Here is a 19,091-nt window from a genome sequence, read left to right on the forward strand (position 1 = left end):
CCCGGCTAGGTCAGACTAGTGCCTGTCTCTGCCATTTCGGAGGCAGGCTCAGGAACTCCCACTAGTGGACGCTTGTGGAATTGCCTGTTCCTGGGGGAATTTCTTCCTAACTCAGCTGTGCCGGCAGCTCTCCCGGTGGAGAGACAGCTCTGCTGGCAGTCGAGTGCTCGTGTTGGCTTCGCGAGTGGCCCTCGGGGAGCTGGCGGAGCCATGCCAGCAAAACTCCTTTTGCCTGCATGCGCTGCCTCTCCACTAGGGGGCTCTGCTGACAAAGCTTTACCAGCAAGGGCCCTGTAGTGTAGACAGTCCCTGAGCGGATGGTGTTCGTCCAGTTCCCAGTGGCCAAGGCGACGGACTGGAGATGACCCAGCAATGCAGATCTCTGCTAGCTGTGATTCTTTGGCGGCTGTCTGCATCAGAAAACTGCAACTGGTTAGAAAAGCTCAGGGAGACGGAAGTGCCCTCCTGTCTAGAGAGGCACCCTCTGGGGTGAAGTGGAGGCATGAAGGAGGGGGGATGCTTACCCAGAACTTAGCAGGATAACCTCGCCTGATACCGTTATCCCCTTCTGCAGATGGAGAAACTGAGGCAGAGCGGCTATGGCACTAACCCCGGGCACCAACTCCGGGCCACGGCCGGGCAGCTGGAGTTCCTGGCTCTCAGACTCATGCTCAGAGCACGAGGCCGTGCCGCTGTCCCTAATGAGACCTTCGCTTTTGTTTGTTTGACCCACAGGAGAACATCGGGGGCTGGGGCCGAGCATCACCAAAGTGCGGAGCCTGAAGATGGACAGAAAGGTGTGGACAGAGGAGCTAATCGAGGTATCGGTGCAGATTCCCATGGGCTAGCAGGTGGAAAGGGGGCTTTTTTGTAGCTGTCTGTGAAATCGTGCCCTTATTTGATACTCAGACACTTGCGGGGCCTGTGGCAAACCGTACAGAGCCAGAATGGCTGGGTGCCTGTTTCTGGGAAGTTCAAAACTGCCAGTCGAACCCATGCGGGCTGATTCTGAGTTCCCGTTCCCCGTGGTATCTGTGCTCCCTGACGGACGCTGCTGTGACGTAGAACCCCCAGCTTTGCTTCCGTAGCATCCACCCTCTGGAGACATGCCCCACTACTCCCATGGATCTGGAAACAAACCCGCCCCGATGCCTCCCTTCAGGGGGCGAGTGAGCCTGGGTCTGGGACCGGAAGCCTGAATGTGCCTGGCTGCAGATAGCAGAGCTGGCGGATCAGTCACTGCCGAGTCAGTCACTTGGGAGTGGGGCAAAAGGACACGAGGCGTTAATAGCGCCCTAGCTCGGTTTTGTTTCGAAGGAGGAGAGGCCGAGCTGTAGGAGTCAGAAACAGCTGCACAGAGAACGGCGGGAAAGCTGCTGATCCAGGCATGGTGACTGCATCTGGAGTAACCGGAGCCCGGAGGGCGGGGGAGGCTGTGTTCTGTTACTGCAGAAATACCGAGGGTATGTTTTCAAGCAGCAAAGCTGGCTCAGGAGGTGATGAGTGGGCGAAACAGAACTTCCCCTCTTAGGGTCCGGTTCGGAACTGGCTGTGGCTGGCCAGTGACTCAGGCCACGTCTCCACTGGATCAGAGGCGTGATTGCAGCCTGCATGGACGTTCCCAAGCTAGCGTTGCCGGCACTCAAGGGACAAGCAGTGAAGCCCAGGGTGCGCTCAGTAAACGTTTCCTGAGACGAATGGAGCCAGTGCTCCATTTTGAGCGCGCCGGCTCCCAAGACGCCCCCCAGCTGCCCCGGTGCAGGGGCCATTTCGCTTCCCCATCTGCGCCCCCTCTCCCCCCCCGGTGACCCTGGCCCCCTGAGGGGGTGACAGCTGCGCGCGTCGCAGGGGGCTGCCCATTTGGGAAGCCGTGTTAGCCACCAGAGAGGGCCTGGCTCTACAAAGCCCTCCATAGATTGGGCCCTGGCTGTCTACAAGAGCGCCCTGTGGTCAGCCAGCACGCCCGCGCCGACAGCCCCTGATGGAGGTGCTAGGGGCAGGTTGTGTGTCTCCTCCCGTCCTCCCAGTCGCTGCACCTGTGACCTGGCAGGGCGTTCTCCACTCGGGGATCCCACCTTGGCCTGACGCAGCTGCCGTCTCTTACATTTGGACCTAGCTTCTGCTCGGTGGGAGGTAGGTCACTGGCTGCACGGGCCTCAGCACGACTCTGCCTCCATCACACACCACAAGGACCGTCCCCTCTTTGGCTGTTTGAGGCGAAACCAGATAGTCGTTGGCCTGCCTCTGATTCATTCCCACCAGGAATCTGGCGCTTCCAGCCCCAGGCAGGCTGCTCCTCCTCGCCGTCCGGTCAGACTCAGGGCCCCGCGCCAAGGAGCAGCTAGACAGGGACTGAGCCTTCCCCGCCCTTCTCCAGGACAATGGGATCTGGAAGCAGAGTGCTTCACGCTGGGAGATTCATCTGCTACCAGGGTGGCCAAAGCTGCTGGCAGCTCGGCCCATGTCCACCCGGAGCCTGGCTGTGTCCGGCCTCCAGACACCTCTCCCCTGCCCCAGAGTCAGCTTCTGCCTGCGCCTGCTTCCCACGGACGCATCCTGAAAGTGCTTCCAGCTGCTCTCCCTAGCAGTGGGCGGCAGGTTTCTGCTCTCCCCTCTCCTCTAAGGTTACGTTAACCCTCAATGGCCCCCACCATGTGACATGCAGAGAAACCAGCTGAGAGAGAAATGGGGATTTTCCCCCGTAGATCTCACCCCCCCCCCCCGTACTTCCCCAGCTCCCTCTCCCCTCGCCTGGTGAGGTGTTTAGCTGTGGTGATGGTGGTGTTTTCTGCGCACTGCCCCTTTGAATTACAAAGGGCTCTGTTCACTGCGGAGTCAGGCAGCCAGTTTGTGTCCAGGACAGTGCAGACAGTCAAACACACACACACACTGCGCTGTCTCCTGGAATCTGCACTGTTGTTCTTCCCTGTGTTCTCCACCAACAGTAAAAGCAGCTCCCTTGGCCTGCAATCAGGAGCAACCCTACAATAACAAACCAGTATGTGAAGCCCTGCGCTTGTGAACGACCCTACAATAACAAACCAGGGTGTGTAGCCTGGAGCTTGCAAGCAGCCCTACAATAACAAACCAGCATGGTGCAGCCCGGCTCTTGGAAGGAACCCCACAATAACAAACCAGTGTGTGCAGCCCTGTGCTTGCAAGCAACCCTACAATAACAAACCAGTGGGTACAGCCCAGTGCTTAAGAGCAACCTGACAATAACAAACCAGCATGTGTGGCCTGGAACTCATGAGCAACCCTCTAACAACAAACCATTGTGTGCAGCCCAGCTCTTGCGAGCGACCTTCTAATAACAAACCATTTTGTGCAGCCCAGCTCTTGCGAGCGACCCTACAATAACAAACCAGTGTGGGAGGAAGAACATCAGGAAGGAAATGTGTGCCTCTCAAAGTGCAGGGGCTGATCCAGGTGAAAATGAGAAGCAATCGCTTTAAAACGTCAGTGTCCTTTTTGTAACCTGCAGCTGGAGCCAACAAGCCTCCGTGTGGCTCCGCAGATGTTATTGTGCGGCAGGAAAGGGGGCGGGGGATTGGCTGCCCTGCCAGACCATAGTCTTAGAGGCTGGGGTCCATAGGAGAGGTGTGTGTGGGCCAGCCAGGGCCCTCGGGGCGTGTGCTGTGGGGAACAGTCCCAGTCTGGCTGAGGGGGCGGAGGAGATGAACCAGCAAGCCGATGGTTAGCTGGTCTCTGTGTCTGTCTGCGGACACCATGCAATGGGCGATTTCACATGTGAACAGCAAATGGGGTTCTCACATCAGTGCTGGTGCATTCAATTACTAGCTCTCTCTCCCACACCCCCCGCTGCCCATCACAGTGGTATCAGATCCCCGATTCATAGGTTGGTACAACATAGAGCCAGAAGGGACCACTGAGATCACATAGTCTGATCTCCTGTAGAACACTGGCCGTAGGACTTCCCAGGATTAATTGGCTTGTCTGTCTGTCTGTCTGTCTCTCTGTTCCGTTCGCACCGGGCCACTAGCCCCCCCTTCCCCACTCAGCCCACCCCTTGGGAAAAGCCTAAGTGAACACATAGGCTTTGCACGTGCCCTGCAGGTGAGCCCGTTTGGGCTGTTGGGCTGAGTGTTAATGAGAGGCAGATTGGTGGTGTTCTCCCCCTTTGACCACACCCAGAGCTGCACTAGGCACCAGCCCCACATGGTTTGTCTCGCGTCCAGTGGAGATCCGTGGGGGATGTGGGAAGGGCAATGGGGAGATGGTGGTACTCGCACAGAGGTGCCAGCCAGTGCTGCTCACTCTGCCGTCACTGTTTTGTATCCCCAGCTGTTCTGCAAGGTTGGTAACTGCGTGGCGAACCAGTTCTGGGCAGCCAATGTGCCCCCCAGCGAGGCCATCCACACGGCGAGCAGGAGCCAGGAGCGGAGACGCTTCCTCGTAGCCAAGTACAAGGAGGGCAAGTATCGCCGCTACCACCCACTCTTCGGGAACCAGGAAGAGCTCAACAAGGTGGGTGCCTAGCAGTCTCGAGATCATGTTCAGGGAAGGGCCGGTCTGCTGGCCTCTGTCCTGGCAAGGGGTCTCCATTGCCTGGAGACGGTAAGCAGGCGGGGCCTTCTCCGCCCAGGGCCTGCATGCTAAAGAGCCTCCTTCACCTCTGGATTCTCCTCCTCGCCTTCCGCAGAGGCAGGCTCGGGCCTGCCCGGCTCCTGTGAGCCTGTCAGCTGGGAGCTCCTACGCCTGGTTCTGCCTGGCTGACTCTGGGAGCTTTGCCCGGCTGCCAAAGCCCAAATGTTCACAAGTGGGCCACCCATGGTGACACTGATTTTCGGAGGGGCCAGGTACCCACAGCTCCAGTCGACAGCACTAGGAGCTGTGGGAGCTCAGGCAATGGCCCGAGTGGTGATCCTCGCGGCTGACCTCCTCTGTCCCTAAAATCTATGAATCTATGAAATCAGCTCCAAAGTCTTGCAGGCTGGTCGCCCAAAAGAGGATGCCTGGCTCCCTGCACACGTGGGGGTGGCTCAGGTCGGTCTCTGCAGTGTTCAGGTAGTTTGCCTGGTGCGTGGTTCAGTGTTGGTTTTCAAGAAATAGATGTTAAACTGAGGCCTGGCCTGCTCTTAGCCTAAAGATCCCAGGTCTCGACTGGGAGGCTAATCCAATTGTTCTGGCCAAATTCCAGTTAAGAAATAACATTCTGTCTCCCTGAAATTCCCTCTGCAGTGTCTCAGGTATGGTCCTAACGTGTCATGAGATGTTGCTGTGTGCTGTTCAGTGGCTGCTGTGTGCCACCCCAGAGGTGACTGCATTTCAGACCTGGATGAAGTGATTCCAGTGTACAGTTTGTAGCTTGCTTTGTGGCGAACGGGGTCTGTACAATTGTCAGTTCTTTTCCTCAGCACCTGCAGTGCCCGCTGAGCTCTTGGTTAAAGCGTGTTGGGGTAAACGAATGCTTAAGTTCTCATGTTGCAATGACCCCTTCCTTTTCCCTGTACCAGAGATGGCAGCTTGGGCCTTCCAGATCAGGCGGAGGCTCCCGCTCTGTACGGCACTCGTAGTCTCTCTCTCTCCCCCTGGCTTTCTGCAGGGGATTCGGTCCCTGGCTGCATCCCCCCTCTGAAGATGGGGGTCCGCTTAGTGCTGACATCTCAGGTCCTCCCTAGGCTGTGGCCGGTTGGGAGGGAGATGGCTGGAGCTTTGCTCTTTCTTGGCGCTGGAAAGAAAGGAGAAGGCACAAGCTAAAAATAATCCGGTCGGCAAATCCAGCAGGATACTGCAGGAGGAGATGGGCCGAGTAATCAGAGCATCGGGGTCCAGAGTCTTGGCTCCCCCACCCGCACCCCCAGACCACTGAAGCATAAAGTACTGCCTGTCCTCTGGTGTCATCCCTGGCCCATCGTCTGGGCAGGGATGGTGTCTCTAGCCTCTGCCTGCCAGGAGCTGGGGCTGGATGACAGGGGATGGATCACTTGGTGATTCCCTGTTCTGTTCATTCCCCATGGGGCACCTGGCATTGGCCTCTGTCAGAAGACAGGACACTGGGCTAGATGGACCTTGGTCTGACCCAGTGTGGCTGCTCTTATGTTCTTTTGTCACCCAGGCTTGTTCTCCCTGAGCATAATGCTGCATTTACTTTCTTTCCACGGGGCCAGTGTCTCCCCTCATAATGCTGGGGATAGACCATGCCTGAGGATCCCAGCTCCTCCAGGCCAGCCATCCACTCCTATGCTCCATCAGCCCCCTTCACCCCGGCCCCTGTTTGTTCATGCCCCACACGCAGTCCGCTGGCGAGGCTGATCTCACTGCTGCTGCAGGGATGCTCTAGTAGTGTTTGCCCCAGGTGCGTATTGACCTTGGCTGCAGCCTGTAGGGAGAGAGGCTGTTAACCAGATGTCAAGAACATCCAGGGACCTGGCAGTTTCATTCTTCTCTTAGCACGGGACAAAGGTCTGAACAGGACAGATTGAAACTTGCATTTGGCCTAGATCCCATCCTCACTGAGGGCTAGTGGCTTTGCTTGGCCTGAAAAGAACTGGTCTTGCCTGAACAACAACTCGAGGGCTGGGCCTCTCGCAGGCACCTTTGCCTTTGAAGATCTCTGCCATGATCACTGTGCGTGTGCGCAGCCAGGAACCGCACGGGGACCCTGGTCTCTATTCCAGGTGTCGGCAGCCCCTGAACACCAAATGGCTTTCGAGTCCACAACTCATTACAAGCTCCTCCTACAAAGCTGGCCGAGCTTGTAAGCATTGCAGGGCAGGGGGCAAGAGTGGTCGGCCCAAGTGTAATACCCCTCCCCCCCATGGGTGAACAGCGGGTTTTGAACCAGGGCACTTCAGCACCGAAGCAGGCTTGAGCTAAAGAAGTAGCTCCTGTAGCAGTAGTAGGCTGTTATCCTCTAGTGGATCAGTCACTAGGGGGCAATATGATTCACACATTGTGCTGCCTAATTGTCTTGCTTAATTCCTGTTATTGGCCACTCACACCAAGTGAGTGAAGTCTACTGGGGCTCAAAATCACTGCTTTGGAAGGATCATTATCACCGTAGCCTGGACCTCTGCTGCTTGAGCAAGAGGAATAACTTCTTTGGCTGGTAGTGGTAGTAAGCAGTTATCCTCTAAAGAACCAGCCACCCGAGGGGGATGCATTGTTACCCTGAGGGCCCTCAAATGACCTTTCTAAACACTGCAGCATAGCAGACCAATCCCTATGATATTGTTCCAAAGGAATTCTTTCAGGGCAGGCTATTTCCCGGGGGCTCCATCAAGGAACTGAAATATTTTAAATGAGCAAATTTCAGAGCGCTATGCTGAGCATCCCTTTAAGAGACACTGTGAAGCCCTCACTGGTAACTGCTGGTGACAGAAGTTGCGCCAAGCAGGAAAGCTGGTTTTTTTTCCACGCTCCAGGCAAAGTGGAGGGGACGGTGGGCGGAGCGTAATTAACTTTTGAACTCTTTCTTTTTCCCTTTTGCTTCACACCGGTGGTGAGGATTATGTGGGAGCAGCGACTGGGCTGGAGGACAACAGAAACCAGGCTGGCCGTATCAGATTGCAAGCCGCTTTCCCTCCTGGGCTTTGTATTTTTGTTTGCTTAGAAAGTCCAGTCCCCGCCCTAAGCCTCTCTCGGAGAGGAGCTCTGGAATTCCACATGTGTGCTTGCTTGTTTTCTCCCTATACAGAGGCCGTCCCACCCTCTCGCTGTATGACTTCACCCAGGGCTCCTTAAAGGAGGGATTAAAACCAAAGCTGCTCCAAACTTTCTCCCCCAGTTCAAGCCCCTTTCCCTTCCCCAGCTGGCCTGGCAGCCAGCTCTCAGCTGCAGCAATCAGCAGCCCTTGCCTGTGGCACTTTCCGCCTGTGTCGATATTTTGTTTCCAGCCTGTTTTGCTGAGCTCAGCTCGGAGCCCCCCCGCGGCCCCGCTCTGGGTTTTAGCTGGTGAGGGGGCTTTGTCATTCTCTGCTGATGCTCTGCCCTGTCTCTGTCTCCAGCGGCGACTGGACTCATCTGTTGCTTTCCTTGCCCTGTTGCAGGCCCTGTGCGCTACGGTGACGACCAGCGACCTGGCTGAAACTCAGTCCCTGGTGTTCTGCGGGGCGGAGGTGAGCTGCTTCTCCGGGGACCCCAACTTCCCGAACCCCATCGCCTTAGCCGAGCAGGCTGGACAGAAGCTGCAGATGGAATTCCTGCTTCATAACAAAAACTCAGGTAAGAGGAGCAGGGGGGACAGGGCAGAGCCCCCAAGCGGGGGCTGTGAGCAGGATGGAGTTCTGGGAATGCTGCTGCCGAACTTGCCTTGCCTGAGAGAGACGGTGGGATGGGCTAATGGTTAGAGCATCAGACACGGGCTCTGTTCTCTGCTCCGCCGCTTACTGGTTCAAGGTCACACACCAAGGCACTTCGTGTCTCTGTGCCTCCGTTTCTCTCATCGGTGAAGTAGGGCCGGGTATGCTCACCTACCTCGCTAGTGAGGCTTGATTTGCAACGTGAGCCAAGTGCTTTGAGACCCTCCCCGCTACGGAGGAGGAGCAGAGTGTGGATAGCAAAGTTGCAAGAACGCTTAAGAGACCCTATGCGCGTTGGAAGCATTAGCTCGGATCATCCTAGGTTCCTGGCAGAGCTATTTGAAACTGGGCGGTGTCGATTCACATGAGCCAGGGCTTTGGTTCTGTGGGACCCATGTGAACCCAGAACTGCCCTCGCCCTGGGCCTGCTATGAACTCTCCCCTGCCCTCCTTTTGGGCTGACTCAAAACTGAACCTCCTGGCCCCACGGTGGCTCAGGTTTCAGCCCCACAGGATCAACTTTGGCACAAACACAGAATCTTTGGTGTGTAGCTGAAGTCAGACTAGCTCAGTTCAGGCTTCCAGGAAGGGTTTCCCCACCATTCTGGAGAAATCATTGAGGAAAGTGTCAGAGGCGTAATGAGAACAGGAAGTGGCTATGAATGAGGAGGGAGCTGGTATGGGTGTACGTTGGTGTCAGCTGTAACACGCATTTAAAACTGTGTTTAAAAAGCCCGTCTTACCCAGAGAAAACGCAGCAAACAGCCCAGCTGCAAAGGCACCAGGAGCGGCTGCTTCTCTCCCGTCGTTCTCATGGGCTGGTTCGAATCTCCCTGGAGCATCTTTCCGTGCTGTCCCAGCATGCTTCAGCAATCTAGGGCAGCGGCCGATGGGAGGGAGCCCTGTGGAGCCGGAGCCTGCCGTCCCTCCCCCGGGGGTCTGGAAAGCGACGTGCTCTCCCCTTCGTGGCCCCTGCGTTACATCTGTGTGAGAGGACACGGCGTCAGGCTTGATTCGGCTCTTGGCTGCAGCAGCAGGAGCGACTCCGCTGAAGTGGGACTGGCCTGTTAGGTGGTGGTAGAAGCTGCTGGTTCCTATTCTGCCTGGCTGCACTCCGCCTGTTCTCAGTCACAGAGTCACCGGCAGAGCCGGTGTGGAGCTCCACCCTCCAGCCTGCTGCTGGGACGTCCCCAGCATCCGCTTCTGTGAAAGGCGACGCAAGGCTCCCACCCACGGCCATGAACACACCCGCCGCGCTGGTGTGGCGCAGCTGGTTCTGGGAGTGCTCTCGCTGTGCTGCTGGTCCATCGATGCCCGTGCCCTCAGCACAGCAGGGTGACGCGCGCCAGCGACAAAGGGTCTGTCGGTCTGCAGGTGACTGCACGTTAAGGCAAAGACCCAGGCGTTTTCAGGTGCTCAGGCAGATGGCTGGGGGAAGCGTGATCCATCGGCTGCCCGGTATTCACCAAAGTGATGCTCTGCCCGGGGCTGCTCCACATTGCCAGTGCAGCGGCTGAGGGTTTCCGCTCTCCGTCAGCGCTTTGCTGGGGTCTGACCTGTGGCGCTGAGCAGCCGAGCTCCCAGCTGCCTTCCTGCTCCACGTGGCTCATTGCTTCGCAGCATTTGACCCTTCATGAGCGCGTCAAGCCACGTACGAGCAGATCATGGCCTCCAGGAGAAGATCCACTCTGTGCATTCAGTAGAATCCCTCCCCACCCTGCAGATTATGGCCTCCAGCGGAAGATCCACTCTGTGCATTCAATAGAATCCCTCCCCACCCTGCATCGCCACGCACATTTCCCCACCGGCCACGGCCCTGCCACGCTCGGTGTTAGAGCCAGGCATGCTTAGCGCTATGGCAGAACCGCCCATCTGCAAACAAGCCCAAGTTTTGGTTGGCTTCCGGCTCACCTGCTGCTCTGGTTCCATAGGACAAAATTCTCAAGTCAGTGAAAGGGCATCTAATTCTAAAGGCTTACTCCTGGTTCTGTTATATCCCTGGAAAACTCCCATCGACTCGGGTAGGGACCCGGACTTTGCACAGGGGAAGAAGGAGAGGAAATGTCCATCGTCAGGGATACAATGGCTGGGAGCACAGTGTGAAACACTGAACAACAGGCCAGTCAATCTCTGCTATTGATCTCTAGTCTAATCTATAGACAGCTCGCTCATGACCGTAATGTCTGGGTGACCTATAAACCTGTTGAAGTTGTTGGATTTATAGGGGTGGGGAGTGGGAAGGGGGAGAAATCTGGCCCAACAAGTTTAGAAAGTTCAGCACAAAAGTAAATCCAGCTGGTGTGAGCCCTCTCCAGCCTGTGCACGATGAATCAGAGAAATCTGAGAGCTCTTAGGTCAAATAGTTCCTCTCCTGGGACCATCCCGGGCTTGCTCCCTGCTGTTTTCCTGCAGTCCAGTGCGCTGAGTCTGTTATGCAGAGTACCTTTCTGGCAAGGCCATAAGGGCCCTGTCTATGAGGGATGGGCAAATCAGACTGGAGAATGTGCAGTCCAGGCTCAAAACTCGCACAGAGCAAGAGCCCAAACACTGATGTCTCCCCCGTCAATCATTTGTACTGCTGGGTTCCCAGTGAGGCCAGAAACATAAGGGCTGAAATACCAAAGGAGGGGCTGTCCTCTGGGTCTTTTTAGCCAGACCAGAAAGAGAGAGAAGCAGAGAGCTCTCGCGAAAGCGGCTGTGCCCAGATTGCCAGCTGGCAGAGTCAAAGGATCCAGATAAACATCTGTGCTCTAAACTGTCCTGGGCAGGGACCTCGCTTCTACACCACGCTATCCAGCCCCTTGCTCCCCGTGGAACAGCAGTAACCCCTGTGTTTGTACTGCGTACGGCACAGCACCTTTCCACCACAGATCTCTGAGCACTGCACCAAGGGGCATGAGTATTGCCACAGAAGGGAAAACTGAGCCCCAGAGCCATGAAGTGTCCATGGCAGTGCTGGGAATAGAACTGAGATCAGCTTTTAAAGCAGGCCTGTCCTTTGGCCACCAGCAGGATTTTGTCCCTGCCCTTCAGGGTCGGAACCTCATCTTCCGCTGTGGTTTGTAAAGCCTTGAGCCCTCCGTCGGCACTGAAGAAATACTTGTTAGAGAGAACGATCTTTTACCCTGATTCTTGAGCACCTTCCCTGGGAGGAGCTCAGCATGCTCCACTGACGTGGGCGATTCCAGCTTGAATTGTGTCTCAACGAGGAAAGAAGAAAATATCGTCTCTCTTTTACAGATGGGGAAACTGAGGCACGGAGTGGTGAAGTGACTAACGCAAGGTGTCTGTGTCAGAGCCGGGAATAGAGCCCAGCTCCCCTGAGCCCCAAGACCATCCCCCTGACTAGGAGAATCTCTTTTTCCCCGCCCTTGAAGGTTAGCAGTGAATTCAGCACTCGTGCCATGTCCCCAGGCTGGAGTCCCAGGGTGGGAGGAGGTGGTTTTTGGCCCGGCCGTTGGTTTATGTTAGATAAACCAGGCCTCTCTGTGTCCGGTTTGCGTAGCTCAGGAATCCCTTCCTCTGACATGCTGGTAACGAAGTAGCACAACAGAGCTGTCAGCTTGGGGAGACGAGCTCTGGCTGATTGCGCCGGCTTCTTCCATTTGACCGAGCAATGACAAGGGACTGTAACAACAGCGTCTCCCCGGCCAGTCCCAGGGCTATTGTTGTGGGGCTGTATGACAGCCCGGCGAAGGGCCATTTCCGATTCCCTGCTGCAATCCTCACACAATCCGCCTGCCCTGCGACTGCCCTATATGTGCCCTGCCACGCTGGCAGCAGCCCAGCCCCACAACCAGCCCACCAGGCCTGCCTCCAGGGCTCACGCAGCAAAGGTGGGGACCTCTATGCCAGGATCTCTTCTCTGGGCCCAAGCAGCGGCGTAGGAGATGTACCCCTGCAGTGGTGCTGCCGGGGGCTGTTAACTTCCTGCCCCCTTGTACCTGGACACGAACCGTTCCCAACATTCAATCGAGCAGTTCTAGTGCTGAAGGCTTTGGCCCGGGCCCCCCGCAGCCCTGCTGCTTAGCGCCAGGCTGGTGGGAAGCGATGAGCCTCGCGACGCGCCCTGAAAGGAGCAAGAGTCGGGCTAGGCGCGACCGTCAGTGGGAACAACGCCACGGCCTCCAGCCACAGCAAGTCTGTGCCTGGCCTCGGTCAGCCTCCATCCGCCCATTTAACCTCCCTGCCCACCTGGGTGAGAGCTGGTTTCCCCCAGACCTAGGCGTTGCTCCACGTACGGGTTTAAAGAGCAGGACCCGGAATAGATGCAGCTGGGCTAGGCGGTCGGTGCAGCGGGCAGGCGGCGGGGCAATGCTGTGCCGGAGGGCAGCTCAGCTCGGGCCGCGGGATGCGGAGATTCAAAAAGGACCCATCCCCTGGTACTCACCTGGCAGCACTCCGGGTCTTCGGCAGCACTTTGGCGTCGGGCCCTTCACTTGCTCCTGTCTTCGGCACTGAAGGACACCCCCTCCCCCCGCCCCCGCAATGCCGCCGAAGACGGGAGCGAGTGACGGGCCCGCTGCGGAAGACCCGGAGTGCCGCTGGGGGAGTAAACATGTAAAAGGCGCCAAGTAATTCAAAAGGCTTCACTTCTGCTCGGTGCGGGAGCGGCCGCTGCCCCGCTCCCCCCCTAGCTACGCTACTGGCAGGAGGGGCTGGGGTGCTGAGCGGGCAGCCGGAGGGTGCAGCGGGGCGCACAGGGACACCAAGCCCAGAGCTCCCAGGAGAGGCCTGTGTCGGCCGGTGCTAAGAGCACCAGCTGCAGCATGCAGGACAGTCGGAAACTTGGTATAACATGCAGACGCTGCTCCCCACAGAGCACCTGGTCTCCTACCCCTTTACCCTGTCCAGCACGTCGTGTCCGCGCTTCCGGTCAGCCCCCGTGGGGGCTAGCTAGACATCGCAAAGCTAGGGCTGCAGCCCAGAGCTCCCCTCCGGCTGCCCTGCTGGTATAACCCGTCGCTCCTGCAGCCCTGCTTCTGCTTTCTGGGGCGCTGGCTTATGGGGGCATAAGAGGGGGCTTGGGGCAGCCTAGGCAGAGGATGCTGTTGGGTGTGACTGAGGTCTGTTCGTTGGCAGATGAGGGGTTAACACGTCTCGCTCAGAGGGCAGGGGCTGGGGTATGGTGCCTGAGCTCTGTCCCCCACGCCCCCAGGGCTGTAGGGTCTGAAAGCTGACAATCTGCTGGCTGTCGGGCAGCCTGCGCTGTTGGTTTCAGCCAGCTCCGAGCGTGCATGTAACAGCTGTTTGTGGTCTCAGCGGAGAGGTCAAGGCTTAACTGAGCCCTGGAGGCCGAACCCCGCTCTCACCCTGAGCCAGATCGAGTCCTGCAGGCAGCGTCGGCACCATGGCAGCTAGCACCGGGCCTGCTCTAAGAGTGGAGCGGGGTTTCGGTCTCTGGGGCCACCCAGTGGGTACTATAGAAAAGCGACCAGCAGCGGAAAGCAGCTTCTAGCCTGTGGCCAAACGGCTGTTACCATAGGAAGCCAATAGGTTTCCCTGACCGCCTTTGGGGTTGCTGTTTGCCCTGGGCTGCCAATGCCAGAGTGACGCTTGGCTCCCAGACAGCGAGAGTTCAAATCCCTCGTCCGCTGGGTGCAGCTCGCACCCAATGGGCCTTTCACGCCGTTTGTGACTGCAGAGATCCCGCGGGTGGAAGCGGGGAGCAGTGAGGAGAAGCACTACTCGGTGATCCTGCCGTCCGTCACTCACAACGGCTTCCTCTTCAAGACGCCCTCCATGGCCAAGCTGGTGCATGAACGGAAATCCCGGGAAGGTAGGTGCTTCTGTGGTTACCTGCCAGGGAGAGGAGGCGGGCAGGGTTGTGGCAGCATTGTGTGGCATGGCACAGCACAGGCCCCGTTGCTGTTCTGCCAGGCTACAGCAGCTGGCTCTGTGGCTCGTTTAAGTCTAGGGTCAAGGTAAGTGTCTCTTACAGAACAAAGACCCAGCCCTGTGGTGCAGAGAGTAGAAAACGCCAAGACACAGAGACAGACACACCCAGGGTGTCTTTGGCACTGGGTGCGACCCAGGCCGTGTAGGGTGTCAGATGTCTCTGTAGATGCCTAGCGTAAGCTGTGGCTGCTCTTGACTCCTGTTAACCCTGCGGAGCCAGCCCAGCTTGGGACCAGGAGCTGGAGTCCTGCCTGCACGTCATTAACACAGTTGTTTGTGAGCTCCAATGTGCAAACCCAGTGCAGGGACCAGGGATGGCCCAGAGGGCAGAATTTGGCTGACAGACCCTTTGCTGGCCGCGCGGAGATGTGGGAAGGCCAGAGCCCACCCTGGCTTTCGGATCCCTGGGGGAATTTGCAAGCCTGGCCATTGGACAAACCATTTTTTTTGCTTGGAAACTGAGCGGGTTTTGTCTGGGGTCCATGAGCCACAGTAAACGCCGCGCCCCCTTTAACTCCTCTCCCCCCTAGAATTCAGCCGCCGCTGGTGCACCCTCAACGACAGCATCTTCAGCTACTACGAGAACGACCGCAACGCCGTGCCTAATGGCGAGATCAAGATGGAGGAGATCGTGTGCCTGGTGAACAACCCGCCTGACGCCCACGGGTAAGGGCCTGCCCACCCCGCATGGCCCCAGGGGACCCTAGCCCGCAGAGGCACTCTACAGGGAATGGGAACATGGTTAACCCCCTCTGGCAACAGCTGGGTACCGAGGCCAGTGACTGCCAATGACGTCGGGAGGGCCCATAGGCACCATAGAGCCATTTCTAGACCTGTGTGCGTAACAAGTGAGCGAGCGTGAGTTCAGAACTCCCAGTGTCTGATCGTGGCTCTGCCGGTGACGTGCTTCGGTCAGGTTACTTAAACCTTTGTCTGAGTTTCCCCGTTAGTAGAACGGGACTCAGACCTACCTATCTTCGCGGGAATCATTTGCTGCGTGAGTTGACTGCATCGCGACAGGAATTCCTCGCAGCCGCATTAAATCTACCTTGCCTTGGGTCTCAGAAGGGTCTTTCCAGTCCCTGAGGAATTTGTCCCCTCCAGGGAATCGAACCACCTGTCCCTGGATGTGAAAGTAGCAACGCTACCTCCCAGGGTGAAAGCAGAGCCTTCTGGTAACTGTTCATACCCGTAGCAGTGAGAGTGTCTTCCAGGCTGTCAGCTGGCAGTGTGCAAGCCCATCCCTGGGCGTGGCTTACAAGGCAGTTGCCTGATTCTCTCCTCATACTGGTGTAAATCAGGAGCAGCATCCCTGAAGTCAGTGGGGTTCTTGAGCTCGGTCCCGTAGCCTGGCGAGGCCCCTTGTGAGCGCTCCGTGGAATGGAGTCACTCACAGCGGCCCTGGAGCCGGTGAGGCAGTTCTATAGAATCATCCAAGTGTCGTCTGGAAGGGACCTCGAGAGGTCGTCAAGTGCAGCCCCCTGCGCTGAGGCAGGACCAAGTGAACCTAGACCAGCCCTGACAGGGGTTTGTCCAGCCTGGTCTTAAAACCTCCAGTGAGGGGGATTCCACAACTTCTCTTGGAAGCCTGCTCCAGAGCTTCACTGCCCTGAGAGTTAGAAAGTTTTTCCTAATATGTATCCTAAACCTCTCATACTGCAGATTAAGCCCATTGCATCTTGCCCTACCTTCAGTGGATCTGGAGAACAATTCTTCATCTCCTTCTTTAGAACAGCCCTTAATGTAGCTGAAGACTTCTCAGTTCTCCCCTTGGTCTTCTTTTCTCAAGACTAAACTTGCCCAGGTTTTTTCAACCTTTCCTCACAAGTCAGGTTTTGTAACCTTTGATCATTTCTGTTGCTCTCCTCTGGACTCTTTCCAGTTTGTCCCCATCCTTCCTAAAGCCTGGCACCCAGAACTGGACACAGTTCTCCAGCTGGTAGAGAGGGACAGTTACCTCCTATGTCTTGTACACACGTCTGTTGATACACCCCAGAACCATATTAGCCTTTTTTGTGGCTGCATCACATTGACGACTCCTGTTCAGTGTGTGACCCACTCTAACCCCCAAGTCCTTTTCAGCCATGGGACCACCGAGCCACTTATTCTCCACTTTGTGGTAAGTCATTTGATTTTTCCTTCTTCAGTGAAGTACTGTGCACTTGTTTGGATTGAATTTCGTCTTGTTGATTTCAGGCCAATTCTCCTATTCGTCAAGATCCTTTGGAATTTTTAAGCCTGTCCTCCCAAGTGCTGGCAACCCCTCCCAGCTTGGTATCATATGCAAATTTTACAAGCTTCCCCTCCACTCCATTATCCATGTCATTAATAAACACATTAAATTGCACTGGACCCGGGGCTGACCCCTGCGGGACCCCACTGGAGACACCCTCCCAGCTTGATAGCCAAACATTGATAGCGACTCTTTGACGACGGTCTTTCAACCAGTTGTGCACCCACCTTATAGTAATTTCATCTGGATCACATTTCCCTCGTTTGTTTATGAACATGTCATGTGGATCTGTGCCAAAAGCCTTACTAAAATCAATGTAAAAAGAAAAGGAGGACTTGCGGTACCTTAGAGACTAACAAATTTATTAGAGCATAAGCTTTCGTGGGCTAGAACCCACTTCATCGGATGCAGCTACAGCTCACTTCATCGGATGCTTATGCTCTAATAAATTTGTTAGCTCTAAGGTGCCACAAGTCCTCCTGTTCTTTTTGCGGATACAGACTAACACGGCTGCTCCTCTGAAACCTGTCATAAAATCAAGGTGTATCTTATTTACTGCTTCCTCCTTATCCACTAGGTCAGTATCCGATCAAAGAAGGAAATTAAATTGGTTTGGCATGATTTGTTCTTGACAAAGCCTTGCGCTCTATTCCTTAGAACCCCGTTAGCCTCCAGGTGCTTATACATGGATTGTTTAATAATTTGTTCCCGTGTCTTTCCAGATATTGAAGTTAGGCTGAGTGGTTTGTAAGTCCCCGGGTCTTCCTTGTTCTCCTTTTTAAAGATAGGTGTTATGTTTACCCCTCCCCAGTCTTCTGGGATGACTCCCATCCTCCAGGAGTCCTCAAAGATAATTGCTAATGATTCCGAGATTGCTTTAGCTAGTTCCTTACCTACCCCAGCATGAATTTCATCAGGCGCTCCTGACTTGACTACATCTAACGTCTCTAAATATTCTATAGCCTGCTCTTTCCCTATTTTGGCTTGTGTTCCTTCCCCCCGGTTGTCAGTATTGATTGTGTTGAGTATCTGGTCACCATTAACCTTATTAGTGAAAGCTGAACCAAAATATGCATTAAACCACCATCTTTTTGTCATTAGTTATTAGCTCTGCTTCCCCACTAAGCAGAGGACCTGCACTTTTCTTCCTCTTCCTCCTAATGTATTTAAAGAACCGCTTCATATTGCTGTTTATGTCCTTGCCAGGTCTAACTCCTTTAGTGCTGTAGCTTTTCTGATTTTGTCCCTGCACACTTGGGCTGTTCTTTGTCCTCCTCCTTCACAATGTGACCAGGTTTCCACTTTTTGTAGGATTCCTTTTTGATTTTCAGGTCCTTAAAGAGCCCCCGATGGAGCCGTGTTGGCCTCTCACTATTCTTCTTGTCTTTCCTTTGCGTCGGAATAGTTGGCCATTGTACCTTTAATTTTGTTTCCTTGAGGAACTGCCAGCTCTCCTGGACTCCTTTTCCCCTTAGATGTTCTTCCCAGGGGACCTCACCAGTTCTCTACATTTATTAAAGTCTCCCTTGTTTGAAATCCATTGTCCTTATTGTGATGCTCTCACTCCTTCCTTTCCTGAGAATCATGAAATCTATAATCCCCATCCCTATTGGTCAGAGTCAAGACCAAAATGGCTGCCCCCTATTCCCCCCCCCCCCCCCCCCCCCCAGTTACTTCCTCTGCTGTCTGGAACAAAATGTTGTCCCGGACACATTCCAAGAACTTACAGGAGATTTTGTGTGTTGCCGTATTACTTTCTCAACCGAGGGCTGGGTGGTTAAACTCCCCCATTGCTACCCGGTCCTGTGGTTTGGATGTTTCCATACCAGCCTCCTCCTCCTGTAGCTTCCCAGCGGCTGCCTGGGACTCTCAGAGCTGCTTTTGCAGTGAAGCCCTTGTTGTGACGAAGGAAACTGGGGACTGCAGAGCAGTGGGGGCTGGTTTGGAGTAAAGGTGGAGATGGGACCAGAAAGGGCTCGAGGTTAAATGAAATCCTCAGTGTAAGTGTCTCCTTCCTTCCTCTATTCTCGCTTTCTCGCTCACGCAGGTTTGAGAGCACATTTGAGGTCTACATCGAATCAGAGAGACTGTACCTCTTTGGGCTGGATAAGCTGGAGGCCATTCGGAAGTGGGTCAAGTCCATAGCCAAGGTAAGGGGCACCCCAGTGCTGAGAGGTGGTGGAGGGAATTTGCTAGGGGTTGAGTCCCGGCCTGGATTTGAATGGAGCATGGTCTCCAGGCAGGGGTGAAAGTGACGTAAGGGACTTACCGGTACGCAGGGCCGGGGCGGGGTCCTTCGGGCAGAAGGGGTGGGGCCTCAGGTGGAAGGGGCGGGGCCTTTAAGTCCCCAGGCCCTTTAAATTGCTTCCGCTACGCTGGGGCTCCAGCGGTGAATTAAAGGGCCCAGAGGTCCAGCTTCGGTAGCAGTGGCCGGGAGCCCCGGGCCCTTTCAGTCGCTGCTGGAGCCCCATGGTAGAGGTAGCTGCGGCAGTGACCAGATCTGCGGGGCTTTGGCGGCAATTTAAAGGGCCCGGGGCTTCCGGCCGCTGCTGGAAACCCAGGGCCCTTTTAAATTGCCCGCCTGGGGAAGCTGCCCCCTGCTGGTACGGTCAGCTGTGTACTGGCTCTTGCCAGTACACTGGACCAGACCGGCTTACTTTCACCTCTGTCTCCGGGGCAGTTCCCAAGTGGAGGCC

At 55.8% G+C, this 19,091-nt stretch overlaps 1 protein-coding gene across 13 annotated transcripts in view; it reads left to right on the forward strand.

Annotated features, from left to right (window-relative positions):
- ARAP1 (ArfGAP with RhoGAP domain, ankyrin repeat and PH domain 1) overlaps positions 1–19,091 on the forward strand; it is a 226,271-nt gene that overhangs the window by 174,215 nt on the left and 32,965 nt on the right. For all 13 annotated transcript variants that reach the window (XR_012157524.2, XR_012157517.2, XR_012157526.2 and 10 more), the window contains 6 exons: positions 736–821; positions 4,306–4,488; positions 8,013–8,187; positions 13,909–14,043; positions 14,693–14,828; positions 18,443–18,545. Coding sequence is in view for 3 of the 13 variants with exons in the window: in XM_073333741.2 (XP_073189842.1) it covers positions 736–821; positions 4,306–4,488; positions 8,013–8,187; positions 13,909–14,043; positions 14,693–14,828; positions 18,443–18,545 (818 nt within the window). In the remaining 10 variants the exon portion in view is untranslated. The remainder of the gene's footprint in view (positions 1–735; positions 822–4,305; positions 4,489–8,012; positions 8,188–13,908; positions 14,044–14,692; positions 14,829–18,442; positions 18,546–19,091) is intronic.

The sequence above is a fragment of the Lepidochelys kempii genome, chromosome 1, assembly GCF_965140285.1.
Source record: "Lepidochelys kempii isolate rLepKem1 chromosome 1, rLepKem1.hap1, whole genome shotgun sequence".
NCBI classification, from domain to species: Eukaryota; Metazoa; Chordata; order Testudines; family Cheloniidae; genus Lepidochelys; species Lepidochelys kempii.